At 27.6% G+C, this 22,436-nt stretch overlaps 1 protein-coding gene across 3 annotated transcripts in view; it reads right to left on the bottom strand.

The window, feature by feature from the left end:
* LOC107456609 (CUGBP Elav-like family member 4) overlaps positions 1-22,436 on the bottom strand; it is a 550,694-nt gene that overhangs the window by 230,392 nt on the left and 297,866 nt on the right. Inside the window, exon 3 of one of the 3 annotated variants that reach the window (XM_071179610.2) lies at positions 16,583-17,506. The exons of the other annotated variants lie outside the window; for them this stretch is intronic. Coding sequence (XP_071035711.2) covers positions 17,462-17,506 — 45 coding nt within the window. The 3' untranslated portion in view covers positions 16,583-17,461. Of the gene's footprint in view, positions 1-16,582; positions 17,507-22,436 lie in introns of those variants that run through there. 3 annotated transcript variants of the gene reach the window in all.

Raw genomic sequence — 22,436 nt, 5'->3', positions numbered from 1 at the left:
GGTATCGGTTCTTTTTCGAGTTTCTTTTATCTCTCTATTTTTTACGCATCATTTTCGACCTTATCACATCATCGTTTATACCTGCGATTATTAGAAAAAAAAGTGACAAATTTTTCCTCGCACTTAAAACGTGATTATTGGAGACCATACAGATATTTTCTCGGATAATTGTAACCGTTATTTTTTTAAAGATAAAATTGACATTATTTTTTAACGCATAACTGGATTGGAATAGAGTACCTGTTGTTATTTTCTGAAGAAAAAAAACCCTGTTATATTTATCTTAGTAAATATAGTAAAATTCATTTGTTAGTTTTAATAACTTTTGATGAGAAACGTAACCAGATATTTTTTTAGATAATTATAATTTATTTTTTAAGAGATAAAATTTGATTTTTTACAGCGTAACATCTTACAAATAATATAATTATTTTTTTGAAGTTGTTACTTATTGAAAGTAAAATTGTCAGATTTTCTCTAGTAGATGTAGCAAGTTTCTTCTGTTAGTTCTATACTCTTATTAATTCAATAATAATTTTATCTAGCACATAAAACATAACAACTCTGCTAAAGATTTTTCTTTATTAATTCTCAATAATATTTCTTTGAAGATATGAAACATTTTTACTTAATTAAAGCACATTACATGGGTTCTTTTTTTCCATTGCACTCAACTATATTTTAGTTTTTTAATGGTATTCAAGAACTTTAATAAGTTTCAGTTAGTAAGGTGAGATTCAATAGCAATAAAGCTCTTGATTGCAATAAAACTATCCAATAGCGCACAAATAAAATCGCTTTGCTATTAAGTTCCATTAAAGATTTACCAACTCATTTGCTTATATTATTACCAAAAAACTTCATATTTCATTTTGCAAACTTCTAAAAGATAAATAAATGTCTATTTTAAATAAATTTATGTCCCGATTGAACATAAATAAAAATTTAGCAAAATGTTTTTCCAAAATTCAGAATGAGAATGAATTTTACAATATTCTTCGAACAAATTTTGATTATAGTTACAGAAACAGATACATTGTTTTCGTAAATCGGTTTGTGCTTACACTTTTTTTATAGCATCAGCAGGAAATTCACCAGAGACTTGATTAAAGTAAGAAAGATTTAGTCATTTTGAAATAACTCAAACTTTTCAGCTTTCATTCGTTAAAATAGCTCAATTTTTTAAAAAAGGGAACTATATTTTTCTTAATGATTTAATTTTCCTAATACAATTTTGGCATTCCACCTGAGAAGTGTGATTTTTTTTCCTTTTTTTTTCAAAAATTTTTTGATCAAACACAACTTTCTACACACTGTGGCAAACCCTCAAACTTTAAACAACTTTAGTTTACTTCTGAAACTGTAAATTACGATCACACTGAGAAAAAAATATGGTCAAAGGAACCCGAAAATGGCAAAATTTACCATGCTTCTTGCTCGTCACCTTCGAACACTTAAACTCTCGATAATTTTTACCGAAACGCTTTAATAATGATTTTTAGTAAAAATAGTAAAATATTGTTTTATAATATATTATAAAATATGGCAAATGTGGTAAAATTTGGTAGTTTAATCATATCTTTCTTAGAGCATGGCATAAAAACTATTTATTTGAATGAATTTACATTTAAGTTTTTTTTTGTGCTAAATATGTGCTAATACGATCTATAATTTTGAAAACCAGAATTTCCTGAATACCGTCATCATATTAACAGAAAAATTATCAAATGGAGGGTTTAAATATTATATATATTTTGATTTTATTTACCAGAATTATGTTCGTTTTTTTACCAGAAATATCGTTACTACACAGCATTGAAATTTTACTAAACATTTCTTTCTCCGGGTATAAAAACATTTTGACTGTTCTAAGCTATCTGACGCAACCTTCCGGACTAAATATAAAGTGCAAGAGCTTCAAAATCATATTAATGCACACTACGAGCATGTAATAGAACATTAATTGATATCAATCATTTACCTGTTATCCCTCTTATAGACTTTCTAATTCTGTAGAGAAAAATTCATTTGAGAAAAGCAATTTTAGTAGTCTTAAACTGTCGTAAATTAAGATGAGATTTAATTCAGAATCGGAACTAAAATAAAATCGCAAGTAGCAAGTTTGTGGGAACTCCCCATACCGTGTAAAAGAAACATTCGCAAATTACGTTGAGATCTAAGTCAGAATTGGATCTAAAATTAAATCGAAAGTAATAAGTTAGTGGAATCTCGCTATATATAGTAATGAAAATGTTCGTCGTAAATTACATTGAGAGTTACTTCAGAATTGGATATAAAATTAAATCGGAAGTAACATGTCAGTGAAAAGTCCCTATATCGTGTAAAGAAAACGCTCTTCATAAATTACGTTGAGATCTAATTCAGAATTGGATCTAAAATTAAATCGCAAGTAGCAAGTTTGTAGAAAGTCCCCATGTCGTGTAAAGAAAACGCTAGTCATAAATTACGTTGTCAGAATTGGATCTAAAATTAAATCGAAAAAAACAAGTTAGTGGAAACTCACTATATATAGTAAAGAAAATGCTCGCCGTAAATTACTTCAGAATTGGATGTAAAATTAGTGAAAAGTCCCTTTATCGTGTAAAGAAAACGCTCTTCATAAATTACGTTGAGATCTAATTCAGAATTGGATCTAAACTTAAATCGCAAGTAGCAAGTTTGTAGAAAGTCCCCATGTCGTGTAAAAGAAGCGCTCGGGAATACTCAGAACATACATAAACTCTGATGTATCCTCATGTACTCGGACTTTATGGTTATTATTCATTTTCCCAATGGAACTGTCTTATTCATGCCTGATTAATGAAGAGTTCTTCGACTCTTTCCTGGCACTGGGAGTTCTTTTTTGTTGGAAGGAGTTCCTTTTTATCACGTTTAAAACGATCGCAATTTTTTCCCCGGCATTACAAGCACTCACGAAGCAACATTTGGTTGAAATGTATGTTGTTGCTTGCCAAATGTCTACAGAAAGATTCAGAAGTTTTTTTTTATTCAAAATAAAGAAGAGTGTATGAATAAATCCTTCTTCTAACAAGCTGTATCCAGTTTTCGTTGGGTTTTGTCCGCAATATTTCACTTTGGATGGAAATTTGAAAGTCATTTTCTCATAATACGTTGCTCTCTTTTGTAATCAGTGACTAGAATTCTTGCATTTTAAATATTTTTGTGATTTTTTTCTGCAGATAAAAGGCAATGGAAGAAACTATGGTGTATCACCCCTTAAATTAAGTAAATTTTTCTAAAATTGATTTATTATTTCAGCCGAACAGCTGCAATGTGTTTTTTTTTGTCCTTTTTCATAAAATTTCCTTTCGGGAATTTTCTAAAAAAGGACAAACAAAACTATTATTGTTTGTCCTTTTCCACAAAATTAAATTGGCCTCTTTTTCGGCGTAGAGCCATTATTGGGCCTTTTTTGCAATCATTACGAAGCATTAATTTGATAGGAAAAGCTGCAGAATACTTTATTTGATATCAATTGAAATTATTTTATAATACTCATTAATATTTCATCTAAGCAACTGTATCCCATATAAACAGCTGTATCCTGTTTTCATTTGGGTTTTGATCACAATATTTCACTCTGCATGTAAATTTGAAAGTCATTTTATTTTAATACGCCGAACATTTATTTGTATTCAATGACTGTAGTTCGGTTTTTAAAACATTTCGTCATTTTTTGTGGATAAATGCCATTTGGAGGAGCTGTTTAACTTTTTTTCATTTCATACTAAGTCAAATTCTCTAAAGACGTTTCCTTCTTATTTCTTTTAACCATCTGTACTGCGTACCAAGGTAACATTTAAAGATATGCAATATTTTCCTTTCAATATGCATTTGAAAGTAATCAGTATAATCTTTAACCCCTGACATAAATAAAGCTCACAAGCAGATTTTTCATATTATCACAAAATTTTAAATTCAGTAAAGCTGTAGTTTTCCGACATGAGTATATCTTACTATGACAGTTAAATTTATAATCCTCTGTAGCTATCTCTGAAGATCTTTTTGTTTTTTAAATAGGCATAAAAATAGTTACTATTTTGAGACAAATTGAGGTTCCAACATTTAATTACTAAATTATGAAACTAATTTGTTAAGCTTTTTTTGTAACTTTGCAGGTGAAGAATATTTTTCAAAAGGTGGGAAACTCTAGTATTTCTTTGTTCCTGATTTCATACTCTTTTCTGCCTTTTTGCAAAACTTTAAAAGTGATTTTTACTCAAAGTCTATTTTCCATCGTTTAAGAGATTTGGACAGTAAAATACTAGAAGAAAACAAGGTTTTAATGTCAAATTTGAAATATACTTGGTGCTGGAATTTGAACGAAAGTGCACTAATGGCTTATTTTGATAAACACTATCGTAACACAAGGTAGGTGCGTATGAAATGTTGGATTTATAAGTGAATTTATAAAAATGCATTTTTTTTTGTCAAAGCTGCTTATTTAGGCAAAATAAACAGTGATCCATTTGTTTTGATAATTTCTCCAGCGAGATTTCAACACCTGTCTGGAATGATTTAGGATCTTTAGAATCCATAAATTCTGGTAGGAAAACTTTAATCAGTTTTCATTTTTACACTGTTTAGTCCGTAGAAATTATTCTGAATAATTGAAAAAATAAAAGTTGATTAATGAAAACTCCGGTTAATAAGCTTTTTCACCAGATCTATCAATTCTAAATAATAATATATCTAAAAGCATTGATGACGTTTTCTAACATATTAACAAAAAATAAAGTAATTAACTTCATTTTGTAGTTACTTTTTGCACTCTCGAAAAACTAACTTTTGATGATTCAGAAATCTTTAAGCCCTATTTCGTTAATTTTGAAAATCATTTCGCTACGAAATCACGTGATTTGTGACGAAACGAGTACTCTCAAATATATGACGAAAATGTCTCCTCAACTCAAAATCACATCGTATAGCATTATGGGAGATTGTTAACTAGAATGACAGAACTAGAAGAAAGACTAGGCAGTCGAAAATAAAGTGACGAGATAAGCCGGCCGGCGTGTGTGGTGGTCAAGGAGTTGGTCTTGTGCCAGGAAGATCGTGGGTTTGAATCCCGCTTAGGGGATAAGTGTAGCGTATCTCACTTATGCCCATGATAAAATGAGTAACAGAAAAGTTAAATGCATTAGGCACTACAATGTATTTTTTAGGAGGGGCGGGAAATAGAATGACAGAATACTTTTTCACTGCTGATCAAATTGGCGATATTGCTATTGAGGGTTGACGAGTGACGATTTCTTTACAAATGGAGAAGGGACGATAGTTATTCCGTCACTTTGACGAAATGACCGCTCGGAGTATATAACAGGAAACGGTTTCGTCAAAAATTCTCGTGAAATTTGAGTATCTATTTTTTACAATGTAGAATCGACAAAACATACTTCGTTAAATAACACAAAACTCACCACATACATTTAATTTGCAAATCAAATACCTTTTTTTACCGGATGAAAATTTAATATTGTTTTGAAATGCAAAACACTTACTGTAAATATTCATATTTAAATCACGCAAAACAGCTCTACTCCCATTGCTGATCCTTTGACTCGATGAGGTGACAAAAACAACAAACGTTCGTAATGTAAACGAAAAAAAGAAAAACTGTTACGTTTCCGTGCTATGCAGTAAAGGCAGTTGAGAATGTCATCAAAATGCATTTGCGTGTTTGGTATACGCACGCAAGCCTCGTATGTTTTCCGGAACATGGCGTAAAAAGGAATTAAAAACACATCAAATTCAGTTGGTTCTTACCATTATAATTATTATTATTTGTTTCAAACATCGACAGGAAATTCATAATTAAGAGAGTGAGAATTCTTACTCTAAAAACAATTATTTCAATTTTAGTGGAAAAGTTTTTTTTTTCTTTTACAAAATTCCAATGCAATGGTTATATTAAATCTGATAATTTTGTTTGGAACCTTTTGGTTCATGATGTATGTTATGGTGTAAATGGGAATTCATTAATTTGAAAATAACTGTAAAACTAAATGTATGTATAATCTTGAGATATTCTTCATGAACGCTGCAATTTAAATTATTTATCTTTTTAAATAATATTAATCGAAGAACTTAATAAAATGTTTTATGTGAGAATTTTAAAAATATTGATAACTCTTAACCCTTTGATACAGAATTTTAATTAAACCTAATTTTCATACTTTTTTCATTATTTTGTATTTATTTCAAAATAAGTGAAATATATTATATTTATTATTTCAATGATTGTTATGATAGCCATTATAGAATGCTGGCGTCTTTTTCTGCGTTAAGCGTAAAATCTTTGAAATACGGCTCACTTCCGAACAAAAAATTTTCACATTTGTATTTATTTGCAATTATTTAGATCTAAGAGAAACAGTTATTCATGATTGGAATGTATCTAATTCACAAAATCAATTATTGATAAATTTTGAGTATGAAAAAAGTAATTTTTCAAAATGCTCTTTGTGAATTTTATATTTTATTACAAATATAATTCCGTCAGTGTAACAGGTTTTTTCAGTAACTATTAAACGGTTTTTTTACATTTAAAAAATACCAAAATATATATTTGACCGTAATTAGAGCGTCAGTAAAAAAATACATAAAAGGGACACCAGTGTCCCATCTGCGCCAAGGAGTTAAAGAAAGATTTTAATTTAGTCTTATTTAATTATACAACATTAATTTATTTCATTAATTCTTTAAATTTTTAATCTAAGTTGATTTAAACATTAAGTGACAGATTTGAAAGTACTTTTGGTGTGAAAAAATAATCTATAAGTGCATTTGGCAAATATTCTATGATGATTAACTTTGGAAAGCCTATCTTTTGGCAGCATAAGAAAACACCATGCATGCGTACGCTATGGCTCTGATAGAATAGATAATTATTAGGAAATTACAGATCTCTCTAATCGGGATAAGATATTTAGGGAAGACAATTTTCGTTTCCTTTTTTAAATGTATAAAATTAAAAAATTTTATTCAACTTGACTAAAATATGAAATTCTTAAAATCTTCAAGCAAACAATTTTTCAATAAAAGTTTCTATACTTTTATTGTTATAATAACTCTAGTAAATAAAGGATACTCCAAAAAGATGTTTTTAAAGTAATTATAAAAAATCAATAAATTTGATAATTACAATAAAATATTCACAAATTTATTAATTGGTGAATTAAAAATTCATGACAAGTACTTAAGAATTATAATTCAGCAATTAATAAATTTGGTAATTATAATTATCTTCGAAACGAAGTATTAAGATTTTTAATATTGGTGGATTCTTTAACACATCATTCTAAAGTAATTGTTTTTATTTACGAAAATACATTAGACTATATAAGAGATGTGTTTTTTTGAGCGATGACAATTTTTTTTTCCTTAGCTATATTTCAAATGAGCTTTCTCTTTTCTAATCTAACTTAAATATAGATAATTTAGTACTATTATTATTTAAAATGGCTTTATATTACAGTCTTCTTTATATATTTATTAAATAAATGAAATTTAAAGTAATTCTGAGTGAAAATTTTACAATTAGGGCAGTTGTAATCAAGTTGCTTTAAAAATTATACTTTCCTATGAAATGTAAAAGGATATTTTAAAAGTTACGTTTGTATCGTTCTTTTAAACAAAGTAAATAGATAGAAATTCAGTTTAATTGAGTCTTTTGAAGTTTTGTGAAGTGGGAAAAAAATCAATTTATACGGCTGTGATTTTTAACTGTTTTTTCTATCTTGCTGTAAAGAGCTTTCTGGACATCAGAGAGCTCAAATAGTTTAAATATTTCAATAAAAAATTGTTGAACTTCTCTATTTAAAAAAAAACACACATTTCTATTGAAAATTTTAGTCAGGCAGGACAATAGCAAGTGTGACATTAGACTATACATTCTAAGTTAATTGACGTTATGTTTCTTAAAGAATAATGGTTGCTAAATGCTTGAAAAAAATATTTTTACATTTCTAACGATTTGTAATTTGGCAAAATTTGTTAATATAAAAGAAATCATTAAAAACAATCTTATTCTCAGTTTTCTAAATCTTTAATAACTAAAACAATGCACCATTGGAGTAACTTTGCAAATGTTAAAATTTAAGATTACAAACGCTTTTTATTAACATAAAACTGTACATTTTTTTCAAATTTTCATTTGGAGGAATTTTCTTAGCATAGAGGGTGCTGGCTAAAAATAGACAAAACTTAATCTATCATAAAAAGCTGTTGCAAATTTAAAACAGTGATAAAAGTAGTATTTTATTCCCTAAAAAGAATAGCAAGGGAAAACTGAGCCATTAAAAGCAGCCATAAGATAATTCAAACACTGATATCCAAATGCAATTTTTATCAATATAAAAAAACTATTGTATAGCAAGCTAATATAATATATATGTTTCTAATATAATATCTAAACTCAAAAGAATAATAAGATATTTTAAATAAAAAAACATTCCTCTTTTTATTTCTTTTTACTAAGCAAAACCACGTCATTTTTCCAAAAGAGAAACAGCAGATAGAGGCAGTGTTTACAACACAAAAAAAAACTAAAAATGTTTTTTAGAAAATTTTTTAATCATTTTTTCCTTAAAAAAACCTGCCAATTTGACGGGACTGTTTAACTTGAATGAAAATCATTAAAATCAATTAATACTCCTCAATGGTTCTAAATTTTTTGAGACCAGACAATGCTGTGCTGAAGAAAATTTGCAAATACAAGGAAACTAAATCTCAAACGCTTTGTATTTTCTTAAAATTGTTCATTTTCTTCACATAGACATTTAGAGCTACTTTAAATGGTATTGAGAGTTTTGAATAATTAGACAAAACGTGTCATTAATCCTAGTTACAATCTCCCAAGCAGCATAAAAACAGCATAAAAAAATGTTCATGAAAGACAGCTTTTCCAAAACAGTCAAAAAATAGTCCAGAAATTGAAATCCAAGCACAATTTTAATTAATATAAAAAAAATGATTCTACATTTATTTCTTAAAATAAAATTTACTAAGCAATTTAAATTTAATCCTATGCAATATCAAATAAAAACAAGTGAAAGCGCTACAATTATTTCTGATATAATGTCTAAAAGAACAATGCGATCCTTAAAATAGGAAAGAAGTAAATAAAAAATAGTCCCTTCTTTTTCCAAAGTAAAAGCACGTCATTTTTCGAAAAGAGTCGCCAGGTAGAGGCAGTGTTTACGCCACAGAACTGTTACACATGAGAGAGCAGATCTTTGACGTTAGAGACAGTTGCTAGGCAACGGAGAATGGAGACCACAACTGCTTGGGACTCTTTCGCTTCCCAGAGTGATTTCTGGGAAAGATGAGGCACGTGGCCTTTCCGTTTTGCTCCTTTCTTTTATCATTTTTTTTTTTTTTGGAGTATAGAGAAAAATAAAATTATCGGCTGTATTAAGAAAGTAAAAGAATTTATTTGGTATCTTGAATCCTATCTTGGGAAGTGTTTCTGCCTTAGGAAAAGCAAATTGGTTGTATTGGCTCATGATATTGCTTCTTATGCACCAATAGAAAAGCATTTCATGCATAAAAAATGTGTATACATTCAATATTTTTAAAGTTAAAATATTATTTCGAACATTTATGAGTTTTTATTATTTTTTAACTTGTTATCTAACAAGAATTGATATAGTAAACTATTCCTTGCTAAAAAATTATGGAGTGATTTTCGTTTCATTTTTTTTTATTTTTTAATTTCATAATATTAGTTTTTAAATAGAGTCATGTAAAATATCAAAAAAATATATCTAAAAAACTGAGCAAGATTTACTTTTCTTTATTTTCTATTTCGCGTAATTTATCAACTTTTTCAAAATTAGATCCTGATTTAAGATTGCATAATCTGTTAGGTTTCTGGGGTATCCATTGGATTGGCACATCTTAGAACATTTTCTAGTTTCAGAGTTTTTTTTTCCTTTCTTTTTAAAAAATAATAAATAAAAAAAAGCTTTGAAAATTAGGCTAAAACTATCTTAATTTAGGTTTTATATTCACTAGCAAAATTTCGAGCAAAAACAAAGACACTTTACTTTATATTGAAATACAAACAAGCATTTACAGAAATGCTCTTTTGGCAATCCCTTTTTGTCGTTATTACATTAAAAAATATCTTCTTAGATAAGTTTTAATGCAAAGAGTGAAAAAAAAAAACAGATTACTCTGAATAACTTTTGGTATAATTGACGGATTTTCAAGTACCAGGACTCAATAATAATGGTTCGAAAGGAAGACCTCAAAAATGCTGGGTAATTGGTGAATACGATATTTCAAGTTACGAAATCGAACACATGCACTAAAACATACTTTCTCTGAATAAACATATTTTTCTTTCAATGGATTATGATTTCTGATAATCAAAATATGTGGAGTAGTCGCAATTTGAAAAATATGGTCTCAATAGTTTGGTCAGAAAAGCGATCCAAAATTTGGACCCCTTAGCATTAATTTTACTTTTGGCTTATTTTGTCATACCTTGGAAAAATTTTTTATCGAATAGAAAACTTTTTCCAAAAACTAGGTATAAGATCAACGATAGGTACAATTATATATGAAAACTACATAAGAACTATATATAATATCATATGAAAAATTATATAAGAAAATTTTTTTGCAACTGTAGAAATTGTGAAGTATAAAATCACTGTGAATATTTAAATTAAAATACTAATTCAAAATATAAGTATGAATTTCTATGTAAATACAATATAGATTAAAATAAATACAATTTAAATTATATTATCGAATAAATTTATTTTCATATTAATCGCTATTTCTATCTACTTCGCAGACACAGTTTTAAATTTTATCTATTACCTTTTTTGCAAATAAAATCACGTACTTTGCATTAGCTTTTTAAAAGTAGCAAAACAAAAAGAAAAAAATTAAATTCCAATATTTTTTTTTATAAATGTGTCAAGATTAAACTTTAAATTCGTCTAACCTTTTAAATACATCACAAAATCATATGATTTTTCAATTGAGTTTCAAGTTTATAACAATACATTATTTACATTAATATGAGAATTTACATTTTAATATTAAACATTGGCAATTATTTTATAAATATCTTTCAATATTTATCTATGTTTTAATCAAGACAATGGAGAAGCTATTACCTTTTTAAATTCAGAATTTTTAAATACTTATTGAATAAGTTACTTGAGTTGCTTTCACTACATACTTTCGTAATGAAAGACGGAAACAAAGTAGAGACAGTACCGCCATCTAGTATCAAACGAGGAATAACACGATTCAAAATATCCATGATTCGCATAGTTTTTAATCCTAAATTATTTATATTTTTTTTAATGATCGGTGTTTTATTTATTTAAAAAAAAACATGTTTAATAAGCTCGTTAAGCTAATAATTAAGTGCTTTAGCTAGAATAGAGACTTGTACACTTTTACTTAAATAAAAGCAAACCGTGTAAAAATATATATAATGTAATAGTATGCTATATCACTTATAGAATTCTAAAATATTTTTATTTTTTTGGAATGCTCAAAAACTCTTACACAATGTTTACTTACCAATATAAAAATAATATCGTAGTAGTACTCATAAAAAAAGGCTAATGTATCTCAGTGTGTTTATTCATTTACAAATTAGACTTCCAAAATTTATTTTTCAAATTTACACAACCTTGCTATTTCTGAGTGAAATAATAAACGTAAATAAAAAAATCTTACTACATTTCTTAAAAAAAATTAATTATTATTTGTCTGCTTTAAAAAATCTGAACACTTAAAAACGATTTAAAGTACATGATAGATACATTTCAAAACGAAACAAAATGTATCTTTCCATAAGACCATTACTATTTGCATACTATTTGCCGAATCATGTAAAAGTTTAAGCAAAAGTCTATCGAGATCATTAACATTTAATGAAGCCTTTGCCTCGTGTTTGTTACAGAAAGAGATACGCCCATCTGTCACATGATCCCTTTCTAACCCGTTTGGTGGACAGTAAGGAATGGATTATTTATTCATGTCGATAGCCTGCCATGGCAAGAAAAATTGATGTTGATCATGAAAGATGGTCCCCAGTCTGTTTCTTGATAGATACCGAGAATAGAGCAAACTTGCTGATGATAGTGCCGTTATTTATGCATATATCTTACGTTTCATCGTCGTCTGCTGTGTTACGTATTTCTGCACCATGTTTCATTTTGATGAAATAATTATGTCCGAGTACTTGTTCTGTATCTTGTTCGCAAAAGTAAATAAGAGTGAGAAGTTGAAAAATGGATTTAAATATATTAAAGTATATAACTTGCGCAAAAGCATGATTTGGGGCAATTTGTTTTTTGAAATGGAGTTAGCTATAAATTTAGAATCCATGTAGTTTTAGTTTGCTAAAAATGCTTCACTTTTGTTTGTACTCTAATTATTTACGAAGTTATAGCAGCTTTTGTGTAAGGTGATAACAGGGGAAAGACTAATGGTTTTTAAATCTTTAAATGCGTTTATCTTAAAATCAGATTTTTTTTCACATTTTAAACCACCTTAAATAAAATATCTCATGTTATTTTTTAAATATTTTTTTTTCATGAGTGGTTATGAACTATGGACTAAAAAAATTATTAAATTTCTTTTTGCATTTTTTTGTAAAGACAAGCGCAGAAATTTTTAAAATATGCTTTTTCAACTACATTGATCCGTAACTCAGAAGTATATGCACTTGCTTTTAAGACAATAGTTCAAAACATAGTTGATAGCCTTCTAAATAAAATCATCAAATCGTTTTTTGTTATAGGCATTAGCAATTTTTCTTTCACAGTGTTTGGCATATATGCAAAAAATTCCTTATTTTTACCTAACAATGGTCATTTAAAATAACAATAATAATAGCAATAATAATAATATTTTTAGCCATATTTATTAGTTTTTACTCATAAAACAAATAAACTAGGTTTGTTTAATTTTATATTAGTAGTTTAAAAAAGTTGTCAAAACTAGCCTTATACCTTAATTTATTGTTATGAATCCTTTGACATTCGAACAGTTTTATACAAAATTAAACTTATTAATAAAAAAAAACTTTTATCCCAAACGAATAAAGTTTTTTTCATATTTTAATAATTTTCAATGTTTATACTGTAAAATGAGAGTTGCAATGGCTCATTGACTAAGAGGACTCTATACTACGGGAGAAATTTTTTCTTAGCAAATTCTCTTTCCCCTTCATAACTGAATTAAAATTTAAAGTATAGAAAAAGGCAAACCAAGAGCAAGCTATGAAATTTCAATTGGTAAAATAAAATTTTGCAATATCCAAGTACAAACAAATTACTGGAAGAAAATTTCCCCGTTTGCTTAATTCTAAGTATGTTTTCTCATAATTTGTTTTAATTTTTTATTTTGAAAATTTCTTTTCAGGATTTGAAATTTTATGACTTAATCTAGGTTTCATACTTTAACTCACTTTTTGTATTATTTTACTTTTAAAAAGCTTAAGAGGCGTACTATACTAGGTGGGCCAACGGTGCCCCCACTGTAATAACAGTTAGTTCAGCGAAAGAAAGAACATCCATGCCTTGTTCGGGAATCGAACCCAGGACCATTCTGTTGTAAGGTCAGCTCTCTAAACACTTCACAGTTTGGTCCACTTGATCATTAATTTAATTTATAAATCAAATAAATATCATTTATTAAAAAATAGATATTTTCAAATTTTTAAAAGATTTATTTTGATTAAAAGATTTTATATTTTTAGAGATTAAATGGGTGCATCATTGGGATAGTTGTGAATTCGAAATGGACAAATTTTTTGTGGCTTGGACGAAGCCACAATCCAAGCCTCAGTCCAATTCATTCGTTTAATTTAATGAAATTTACTTAATGCTATTCTGAAAACTCATTAATTTAGTGACTATTTAAATAATAACTTTTTAAAGCTGTATTTATATCTATTTAAATAAATATTAAAAAAATAGATTTGTGATTAAAATTAGTGATAGCATTCGTTTTTAATAATATGTAAAATTTTCCCCTCATTTTTAGGCCATTTGCTCTTCGTGGTTGTTTCTTCATTCGTTTAATTTATTGAAATCTAAGAGCTCTTGAATTATTTTTATTAATTCCATCAAGTCCAATAATTATGATTAAAAAGCAGATATTTTCAATACAAATGTTAGAATTAAATACAATTCTGCTTTCAAGAATTATTTTGTCAATTTTATCAAGTTTTTGTTTTCTTAAAATTAAAAATGGTAACTTAAAGTTTTAAAATTAACAAGAAATTTTAAATGATTTTACATTTTATATTCTTATTGGGAGAAAGTTTGAAGAGGATTAAAGTTACAAAATGCACAAAACAAAACATAAATATTTTAGTCGGCTTTTCTAAATAGATTTCTTCAATCCTTAAATCTTTTCTCAAAATCTCACTAAAAAAATAAAATATAACGAGAAAAGAATATGAAGCAAATAAAATCAAATAAATTTATTTGTCTTTTCTCTTAATGATCTACTTTAATGTTCAAGTCAACTCACAAAATAAAAATACATTTAAGTTCATTTCAAAATAAATAATAATCAATGCAGGTGAAACAAAGTATGAATATACGTAACTATTTAAAAATAAAATAAAATTAAAAAGATAAGAGGTTTAGCAGACCAATTAAATGAGTAAAATACATAAAAAATAATATAATGAACCTATGCGGAATAAACAAAAACTTACATCCTAATATATTTGCTAAACTTTGTTATGACAAATAACTTATTCAATCTAATACTTATAATAAAAGGATTTTAAAGTTAGATTTTACAACAAAAAAAAAATAAAGAAATATAAGAACTTACATTTTAATTGGCCTCTAGTGGTTTAAAATAAGATGAAGAGAAAGTAAGAACTACGCAAATTTTGAAAGTAAAAAAGAGTATCAAATATTATGGTATTAAGAAAGCAGATTGTAGATCATTATTGCTTGAATTAAAAATAAAATGTTTGCGTTAAAAAATTATGATTTTGATGAATCATTCAATATAACAAAATTGTTCGTCTTTTCGTTTTGGAAAAAAAATTATTACATTTAAACAGCAATAAATATATACCGAACCAAATATATACCGAATTCTAAAATATCAAATTTATAAAAATTTAGTGTTTAAAATAATAAAAGTACATTTTGCTTAAATTTCATTTTATAGACATTTCGAATCGTGTGCGTTTAAGAGAAGGAAAAAGCACAAATTTTGGAAATTCAAGGTCACTCAGTATTCACATTTTTAGAAATGTGTATACCTCAAAATCAAGTTGAAGAAAATAGACATAACTTGAAATGTGCTTCTAAAAAATGATAGAAATTAAAAATAAGTGTTTATTTTTAAAAATAAACATTTTATAAAATGTGTATTGAAGAAATTGGGGCCCAGAATGAGCATAAGAAAAAGAAATGGATATAGCTAACAATATTTGTTTAGGAAAATAGACATAGTTATAAAAAAAACATATCATTTAAATACTGTTTTTAAACCAATGCTATAATTATTGTATTTAAAAAATGATTAACTGATTAAAAATGGTTATATATTAGGCCTTAAAAAGTTAAAAAAATATTCATATTACTTCCCCCAGCTTACTTTTTAAGAGTAATGTAAATGTTAAGAAATTATTTTTTTTGTTTAGCATTAAAAACACAAAGGGTGTTCAATATTCAGTTTCCATAATGCACATTTTGAGCTATTTCTTTCAAACACACATTTCGGGCTTTGAATTTGTCCTACAAGGCACATTTTCAGCTTAAGTACTTTTTTCAAACTCAATTTTCCTGCCATGTCCATTTTTTTCAACACACGTTTGTTCAACACGTTTTGAGTTAAGTCCTTTTTTCCTGAATGCACATTTCAGGCTGTGTTTATTTTCTTAAACACTCATGTTGAGTTAAGTACTTTTTTCAGAAATCTCATTTTAGGATGTGTCTATTTTCTTAAAACACGCATTTTTAACTGTTATTTTTAATATGCACATTTCAATTTTGCTAAACACTTCTGTTTTGTTGTATAAATTTTGTTAAACACTCATTTGAAACACGCATTTTTACCCTATTAGCCATAGCTTCGACTTTTCCCGAATTTTCGGGTGCAGGCTTTCCTGGATTTAAAACCCGATTTCTTTATGTTATTGATGGGAAAAATAGTAGGTTACAGGAAACTTTCAGTACAATTTCAACCAGTTACTCAACACCAGAAAGTTAGAATTGTGTCGACTTTCTTACGTTGTAAAATTTGTTTTCCCTATTTTAAATTAAAATTGGATTCGAATTTTAGCTAGAAAAAATCCGAATCCAATAGTATACTCCTAATTTTTAATTTATATAGCTAAAAATAACTGAAAAAAATGGAAGAATTCTATGAATTACAAAAAGAAAGGTATTAGTTTGATATGTTGTTTTAAAAGAATCCCATATACATTTTATCGACTCTAAGAAGGAAACAAAACATCTTTTCCTTTAGTAAGAGACGCTGTCCTTTGACAATCTAATTCACAAAACTTCACAAAAAATGGGACAAATCCATTGATTGTAATTATGGGTTTATTCTTTTTTTTGCAATTGTTATGGTGCTTAAAAGTTGAACTAATTCCTAAACATAATATGTGTTTCAATGTGAGAAATTTTTTTATCAGTTTGAAATTGCGACTTAAAAAGTATAGTTTTAGAGAAGTTTGAAAAGAAAGTTTAATAAGAGTTTAAGAGCATAAGTTTGAAAAGAAAAAAATGGAATTAGGCAAGTTTTAAAATTTTCTAAACAGGGCAAAGAGATTTCAATGGGAAGCGTCTGAAATTGCCATTCCAATGAACATCTCCGAATAAATTAATTTGTCCTGCATCATGTGCCTCATTAGTAAAAGTCAAAAATTTTTTCCTATGTTCAGGATTCTGATGAAAGTTAAGTAGTGTTCAAAAACAACTATACATTTGCAATATTCTAAAAAATAATAATATATTCAGAATATTTTCGATGTAACTTAGTTTTATCCAATTTTTCTAATTCTTCAGTTGTCAACCAAACTGTAATTTTTATAAAGAAAATTTTTTAGATCAAGATCTATCAGTATTCAATTGTATTGTGTTCACTACACTGTATTCAATAAGATACAAAGTACGTATCCTGCTTTTTCTTTATGAAAATATATTGATTTTACTTCGTATACACTAAAACACACTTTCTAGCTACCTTTTAATTTCGTTTTTAAGTAAAACCCCTACATATATAACTCCTTTTATTCACCGAACACATTTTTTAATAAAAAAAAATAGCTTTCAAAATTTCCTAAAACATGTTATAATATTGAAAGTTTAAACCAGTTGAAGTGGTTTTTTGAAATTAAAAATTGTTACCTGGACTGTCGTATCAATAAAAAACTATAGGTAGAAAGGGATATATCCTTTTGACACATCTGGAGGCGTAATTACAACAAAACTGTTTTTATTAAACAAAAGCGATGAGTACTCACCTAAAAAGATAAAAACAAACAGTTAGAATATATGGAACAGCATACATTTATTTTTTAGTATTACATAACATACATCACTACGAATTGATAAAAATTTATAAAACAGTGAACTGATTTTACAGAACTGACAAATTTGTCAAAACTGACTAATTTGACATTAATCAACACCTCTCTATTTATTGACAGCAAAAGTAAAGCATCAAAAAATGCTTTGCTTTCTTGGTCAGTAAATAGAGAGGTGCTTATTAATTTTATCATTAGGTTATATGGTATATTATGTTCTTCATATAATTTCCCAACGGCACTTAAGTTAGCATTTAATCATATATTTTGAGTACTGATGGCGTTACTTCTTCAGAACAATCAAAATTTGGCATCCCATCCCAGCGGGGATGGCGTATTTAGTATAGTATATTTGATGATAAATAATAAAGAATTTACATTGTGAATAGAATATAGAATAGTAGTATAGATAAACAATAAAACATTTAGAATTAGAATTGTTTATTCTTATTGGAATACTGTTATGTCTTCTGAAGAAATAGGTAAGCTAAAGAGAAAACGAAGTTCTCTAAGAGCTACTGTAACGAAACGAATTAACGAAATTGATGAACTTTTGAAATTAGAACAAATTAATACTAATGATTTAGAAGAAATTTAGATTATTTGGAATTGATAACGCCATCAGTATACAAAAATATATCTTCAACTCAGTCCAATTATAATAAGCAGTATAATTAGCAAATAAAATTGCCAAAAAAAGTTTTTTTTTTACTCTTCGAAGTAAAACTCTCACTTTATACGATTCAACAATCTTTGAGCTACATATTTTCTTAATTTTGAGAATTATTTCCTCACGAAATCACGTGATGTGTGATGAAATGTGTACCAAGAAGATCCAGAGTTTGAAACCCGCTTTGGGAATGGGTGTAGTTTATCTCTTTGTTCTCTCTGTCTTGTGTTATTAAGGTGACATTGACTCAGCTATATAGTGCTCAGTGATTATTAGAAAAATTAGATACCTTAAGCATTGCTGAGTGCTTTTTTTCCTTGAAAAAATAATTAGAATGACAAAATATTTCTTTGCTATTGGTGAAACAAGTTTCCTTGAAGAAGTGACTATAGTTATTTCATGCAAAAAAAGTTATTTCATGCAAATTCTTATGCAGTAGAACTATTAAGTTCTCATAATATATAGCAATGCTCAAATATTCCAACAAAGTAATGGTAAAAATTAAAATTTAAACGCACTATAAGCGAGCATTTGTCCTTAATTGACGTTTGTTATATTATACACAATCATGAGATTACTGTATTTGGTGCCTTAAGTTCGAATACCAGCTGTGGCTGTTCCCGACTCACACTGGAAAGGTGGTTAATGTAAAATATTATCAGTGGTAGAGAGTTTATAGATTAGAATCCCCTTGCCACTGGACAAACCGGAGGACGCTTTTATGGTTTTCCTCACCATGTGATGCATATGCGGGGATTAGTTCTATGGTAACTTCCTCCACAAAGGCTAGTTTGTGACAATGTCTGATCCAGGAGTACCCTTGTCTTCTGAGTTACGTTCAAAATTGCAAGTCTATGAAGTTGAACAACGATAGTCGTATACTAAGAATCAGGTCGGCTGTTCAACGCCGGTTCTAAAATATATAGCACTAAATGCTCCGAAATCCGTTATTTTAAATCAAGATTATTTTTATTGAGAGGAATATTTTGTAATACAAAAGAATAAAATATTTCGAAACATAAAAATCTATTTTTTCTAAAAGTATACGTCCAAACTACTCTAACTTTCTTCACTTTCTTCAAGTTGACAGGGTGAGTTGTTTAAACCGATTTTATTCACAGAAAAAGTAATATAGTTACATAAAATGCACACATTCATGTCAGAACCGAAAGATATAAAGTCTTATCCAGTGGACACGAATCACGTGATCCTTTTTATCAAGCTCACAAATCTGTTGTAGATTGAATCAGGATGTGTCTACTATTTGTAAGCTGAAATCTCAGCGCTTGACCCTCGAATAATGCCTTCCCTCCCCCTTTCGCAAGTCCTCGCGTGACAAATAAAAAGGGTGTGTCGGACTCTAGAGAATTGGATAATACGTATCAAAGTGCCTCAATGAGTAGAAAATCTTTTTACGCAACTAGTTTTGCAACAGATTTTCATTTCCCAAGACAATCCCTGAAAGAGTTCTCTTTTTCTTATCCTTCTATTTTTGAAAGTCAAATAAATCATCGAAGGAATAAGAGAATAATTTTATTTCTCTTCGGGTTTTATTTTTTTTAATTTTATTTATGCACGCAATTATAAAAGAAGTATAGTAACCGAGTGCCTTTGTGTAAATTGTAACTTAATTATAAAAAACTTACATTGTAATAAAATTCTTGACGTATGATAAATCTAAACTTTTCAATTATTTTGAAAGCATGTTGAAATGTATTATAAAGCAATTTCAAAACTATGTTAAAAATTATTTGTCAAAATAACTTTTGTAAGTATGTATTTATACCAACAATATCTTGTCATCAATGCCGTTGTATAAATTGTAACTTAATTATAAAAAAACTTACATTGTAATAAAATTCTTGATGGATGATAAATCTAAATTTTTCAATTATTTTGAAAGCATGTTGAAGTGTATTGTAAGGCAATTTCAAAACTATGTATAAAAATTATTTGCCAAAATAACTTTTGTAAGTATGTATTTATACCAACAATATCTTACTACCAAATGTGGATACATAATACTTTTATTCGTATTAATTAAAAAATCTTCGTAACCTGGAAATAGTAATGGAGAAAAAAAACTGGTGAAATTACCATTCTGTATGGTAATTGATAATCTGAAGAAAAACAAAACAATTCTGGTTAGTAAAACCATGCTAAAATGTATTTAAAGCATTCAGTTGGTAATTGTTTTGCTCATATAATAAAGTTCAAATTATGGTTTCCCAAAGAACAGTCCTTATTAGCACACATTTAGTAAAAAATACAAAGCTAAAGAGTAAATTCCTTCAAATAAATGGTCTTCATACCACACTCTAAGATGTTCTCAAATTTTACCACATTCTCCAAGCATTATGACATATAATAAAACAATATTTTATTGTAAATTTTACTAAGCTTATTACCTACTTTCTTTGATAAAATTTATCTAGATTTTCGGCGTTCCAACAGAGCCGGAAATACTGCTAATTTTACCATTATCTGGTAGTTATACTTTTTTTAGTGCAGCTGCCGTGGAATCACGCAAAGTTTTAAATTTGTTTTAGCGCTAGTACGGTAATTAAGGATAATTAATTTGAATAATCATATTATTCAAATTAATTATCCTTAATCTTATAATTACACGATACTATGGTCTAACTTAAGCAAAAAATGATCAATTCAATTTAACACTTGATTAAAGTTGGGACAATTTACATTATTTCAGGGTTTAATACAGAGATATTATGGTTCGTAATTTTTTAAACATTTTGTTTCAGATATGTTTTTTATCCATATGTTTTTTAAGAGTGGCATAATTGCGCAGTGGTAAAGGCATTCAGATATCATTGTGAATTACTGGTAATTCAACTCTGGTGGTGGTTTGAAGTCCATCGAGCATCAGATCAAGACGAACAGCTCAATGTCCTTTACTACCTATTTCCCAATTCAAACAATAAAAAAGCAAAGAAGATGCAGGGTTTGCAATACAAAACCTCTGTCAAAATGCAAAGAAAAAAAAGTAATGCGATGTTGGTTGCATCAACATGCTTTATTTCTTATCGCGCAACAATTTAAAATAAAAACAAATTAAAAATTACAGTATTTTTCTTTCAAAAATTTTCTTTGAATCCAACTGAAAAAATTACAATAAAATAAGTATTTTGCGTACATTTTGTATTTTCTGTTTGAAGACAATACTACTTCCACAAAACCAAAAGTGTACTCTATTTCTAAAAGATGAGCAATATATAGTTAGAGATTTAGTCAACGTCCCATACACCGGACACATTTTTTTAGTGTTATTGAAGGAAATTTAAAAATTCAGTTTTCCAATGGTTTCCTATACCTTAATAAATAATATATCACGTTAAGAGATTTTTTTGACGAAAAACTAAAGTTTCGACTTTAATTAGGTTAAACAAACTAATAAGAGTGATCCAAAATAAGCTGTTTTGATTAAGCTTTAATTTAAAAATGTCAAACATTTTAAATCCAAATGAATTTTAAGAAATTTGGTATTTTCGCTGAAGTTTCGTTGGCTTTTGGGGACGAATTTGAGCATTAGTTGGTGAAAATAAAAGTCACTTTCGAACTTGAAAACATTTACGTTTCACGGATGCATTAGAGCAAGCCAGAAAGGAATCAATATTTACGCTTTGATATTTTAATCACGGATAGCATAAATTTGCCGGAAAAAAACTTTGCATGCTGGTGGATAATTTAAATTCAACAGTATTTACTTATCTTTTTTTAATTTTACGTTACTGTTTAAAGATTTTAAAAAAAATTGTACTTTCTGTACATGAGTGGGATTAATTTCATTTTAAAAAGTAACTTAGTAAAAAAGTATTCTGCATCTGAAATTATTTTTAAAAAAATATTGTCTTAATCAGGGAGAAATATTTCAAAACTCTTATAAAAACATTTAATTGTTTAAAATAATATTGCATGCTATTTAGCCAATTGAATCAGTGCTGAATTTTTTGTTTGTTAGCATAAAGGACGTATGACTTAAATTTATACAAAAAATATTGGCTCAATTGGATTCTTAAAATTATTAAATTAGTACCAAATACAAGGAATAAAAACTTTTAATTTTACGATCTTTTTTTTCATTATTAGCCAAATTTGCTCAGGCTTCTAATGGTTCCAATGAGCCTTTTGTTTTTAAAAGTTTAATCGCAATAAAATTAACAAAATTTATGTTTAGTC

The sequence above is a fragment of the Parasteatoda tepidariorum genome, chromosome 1 (assembly GCF_982258835.1).
Source record: "Parasteatoda tepidariorum strain Cologne lab strain chromosome 1, Ptep-v5.0, whole genome shotgun sequence".
Classification (NCBI taxonomy): domain Eukaryota; kingdom Metazoa; phylum Arthropoda; class Arachnida; order Araneae; family Theridiidae; genus Parasteatoda; species Parasteatoda tepidariorum.
Note: the sequence above shows the minus strand (reverse complement) of the source record. Positions and strands in the feature narration are given on the sequence as shown.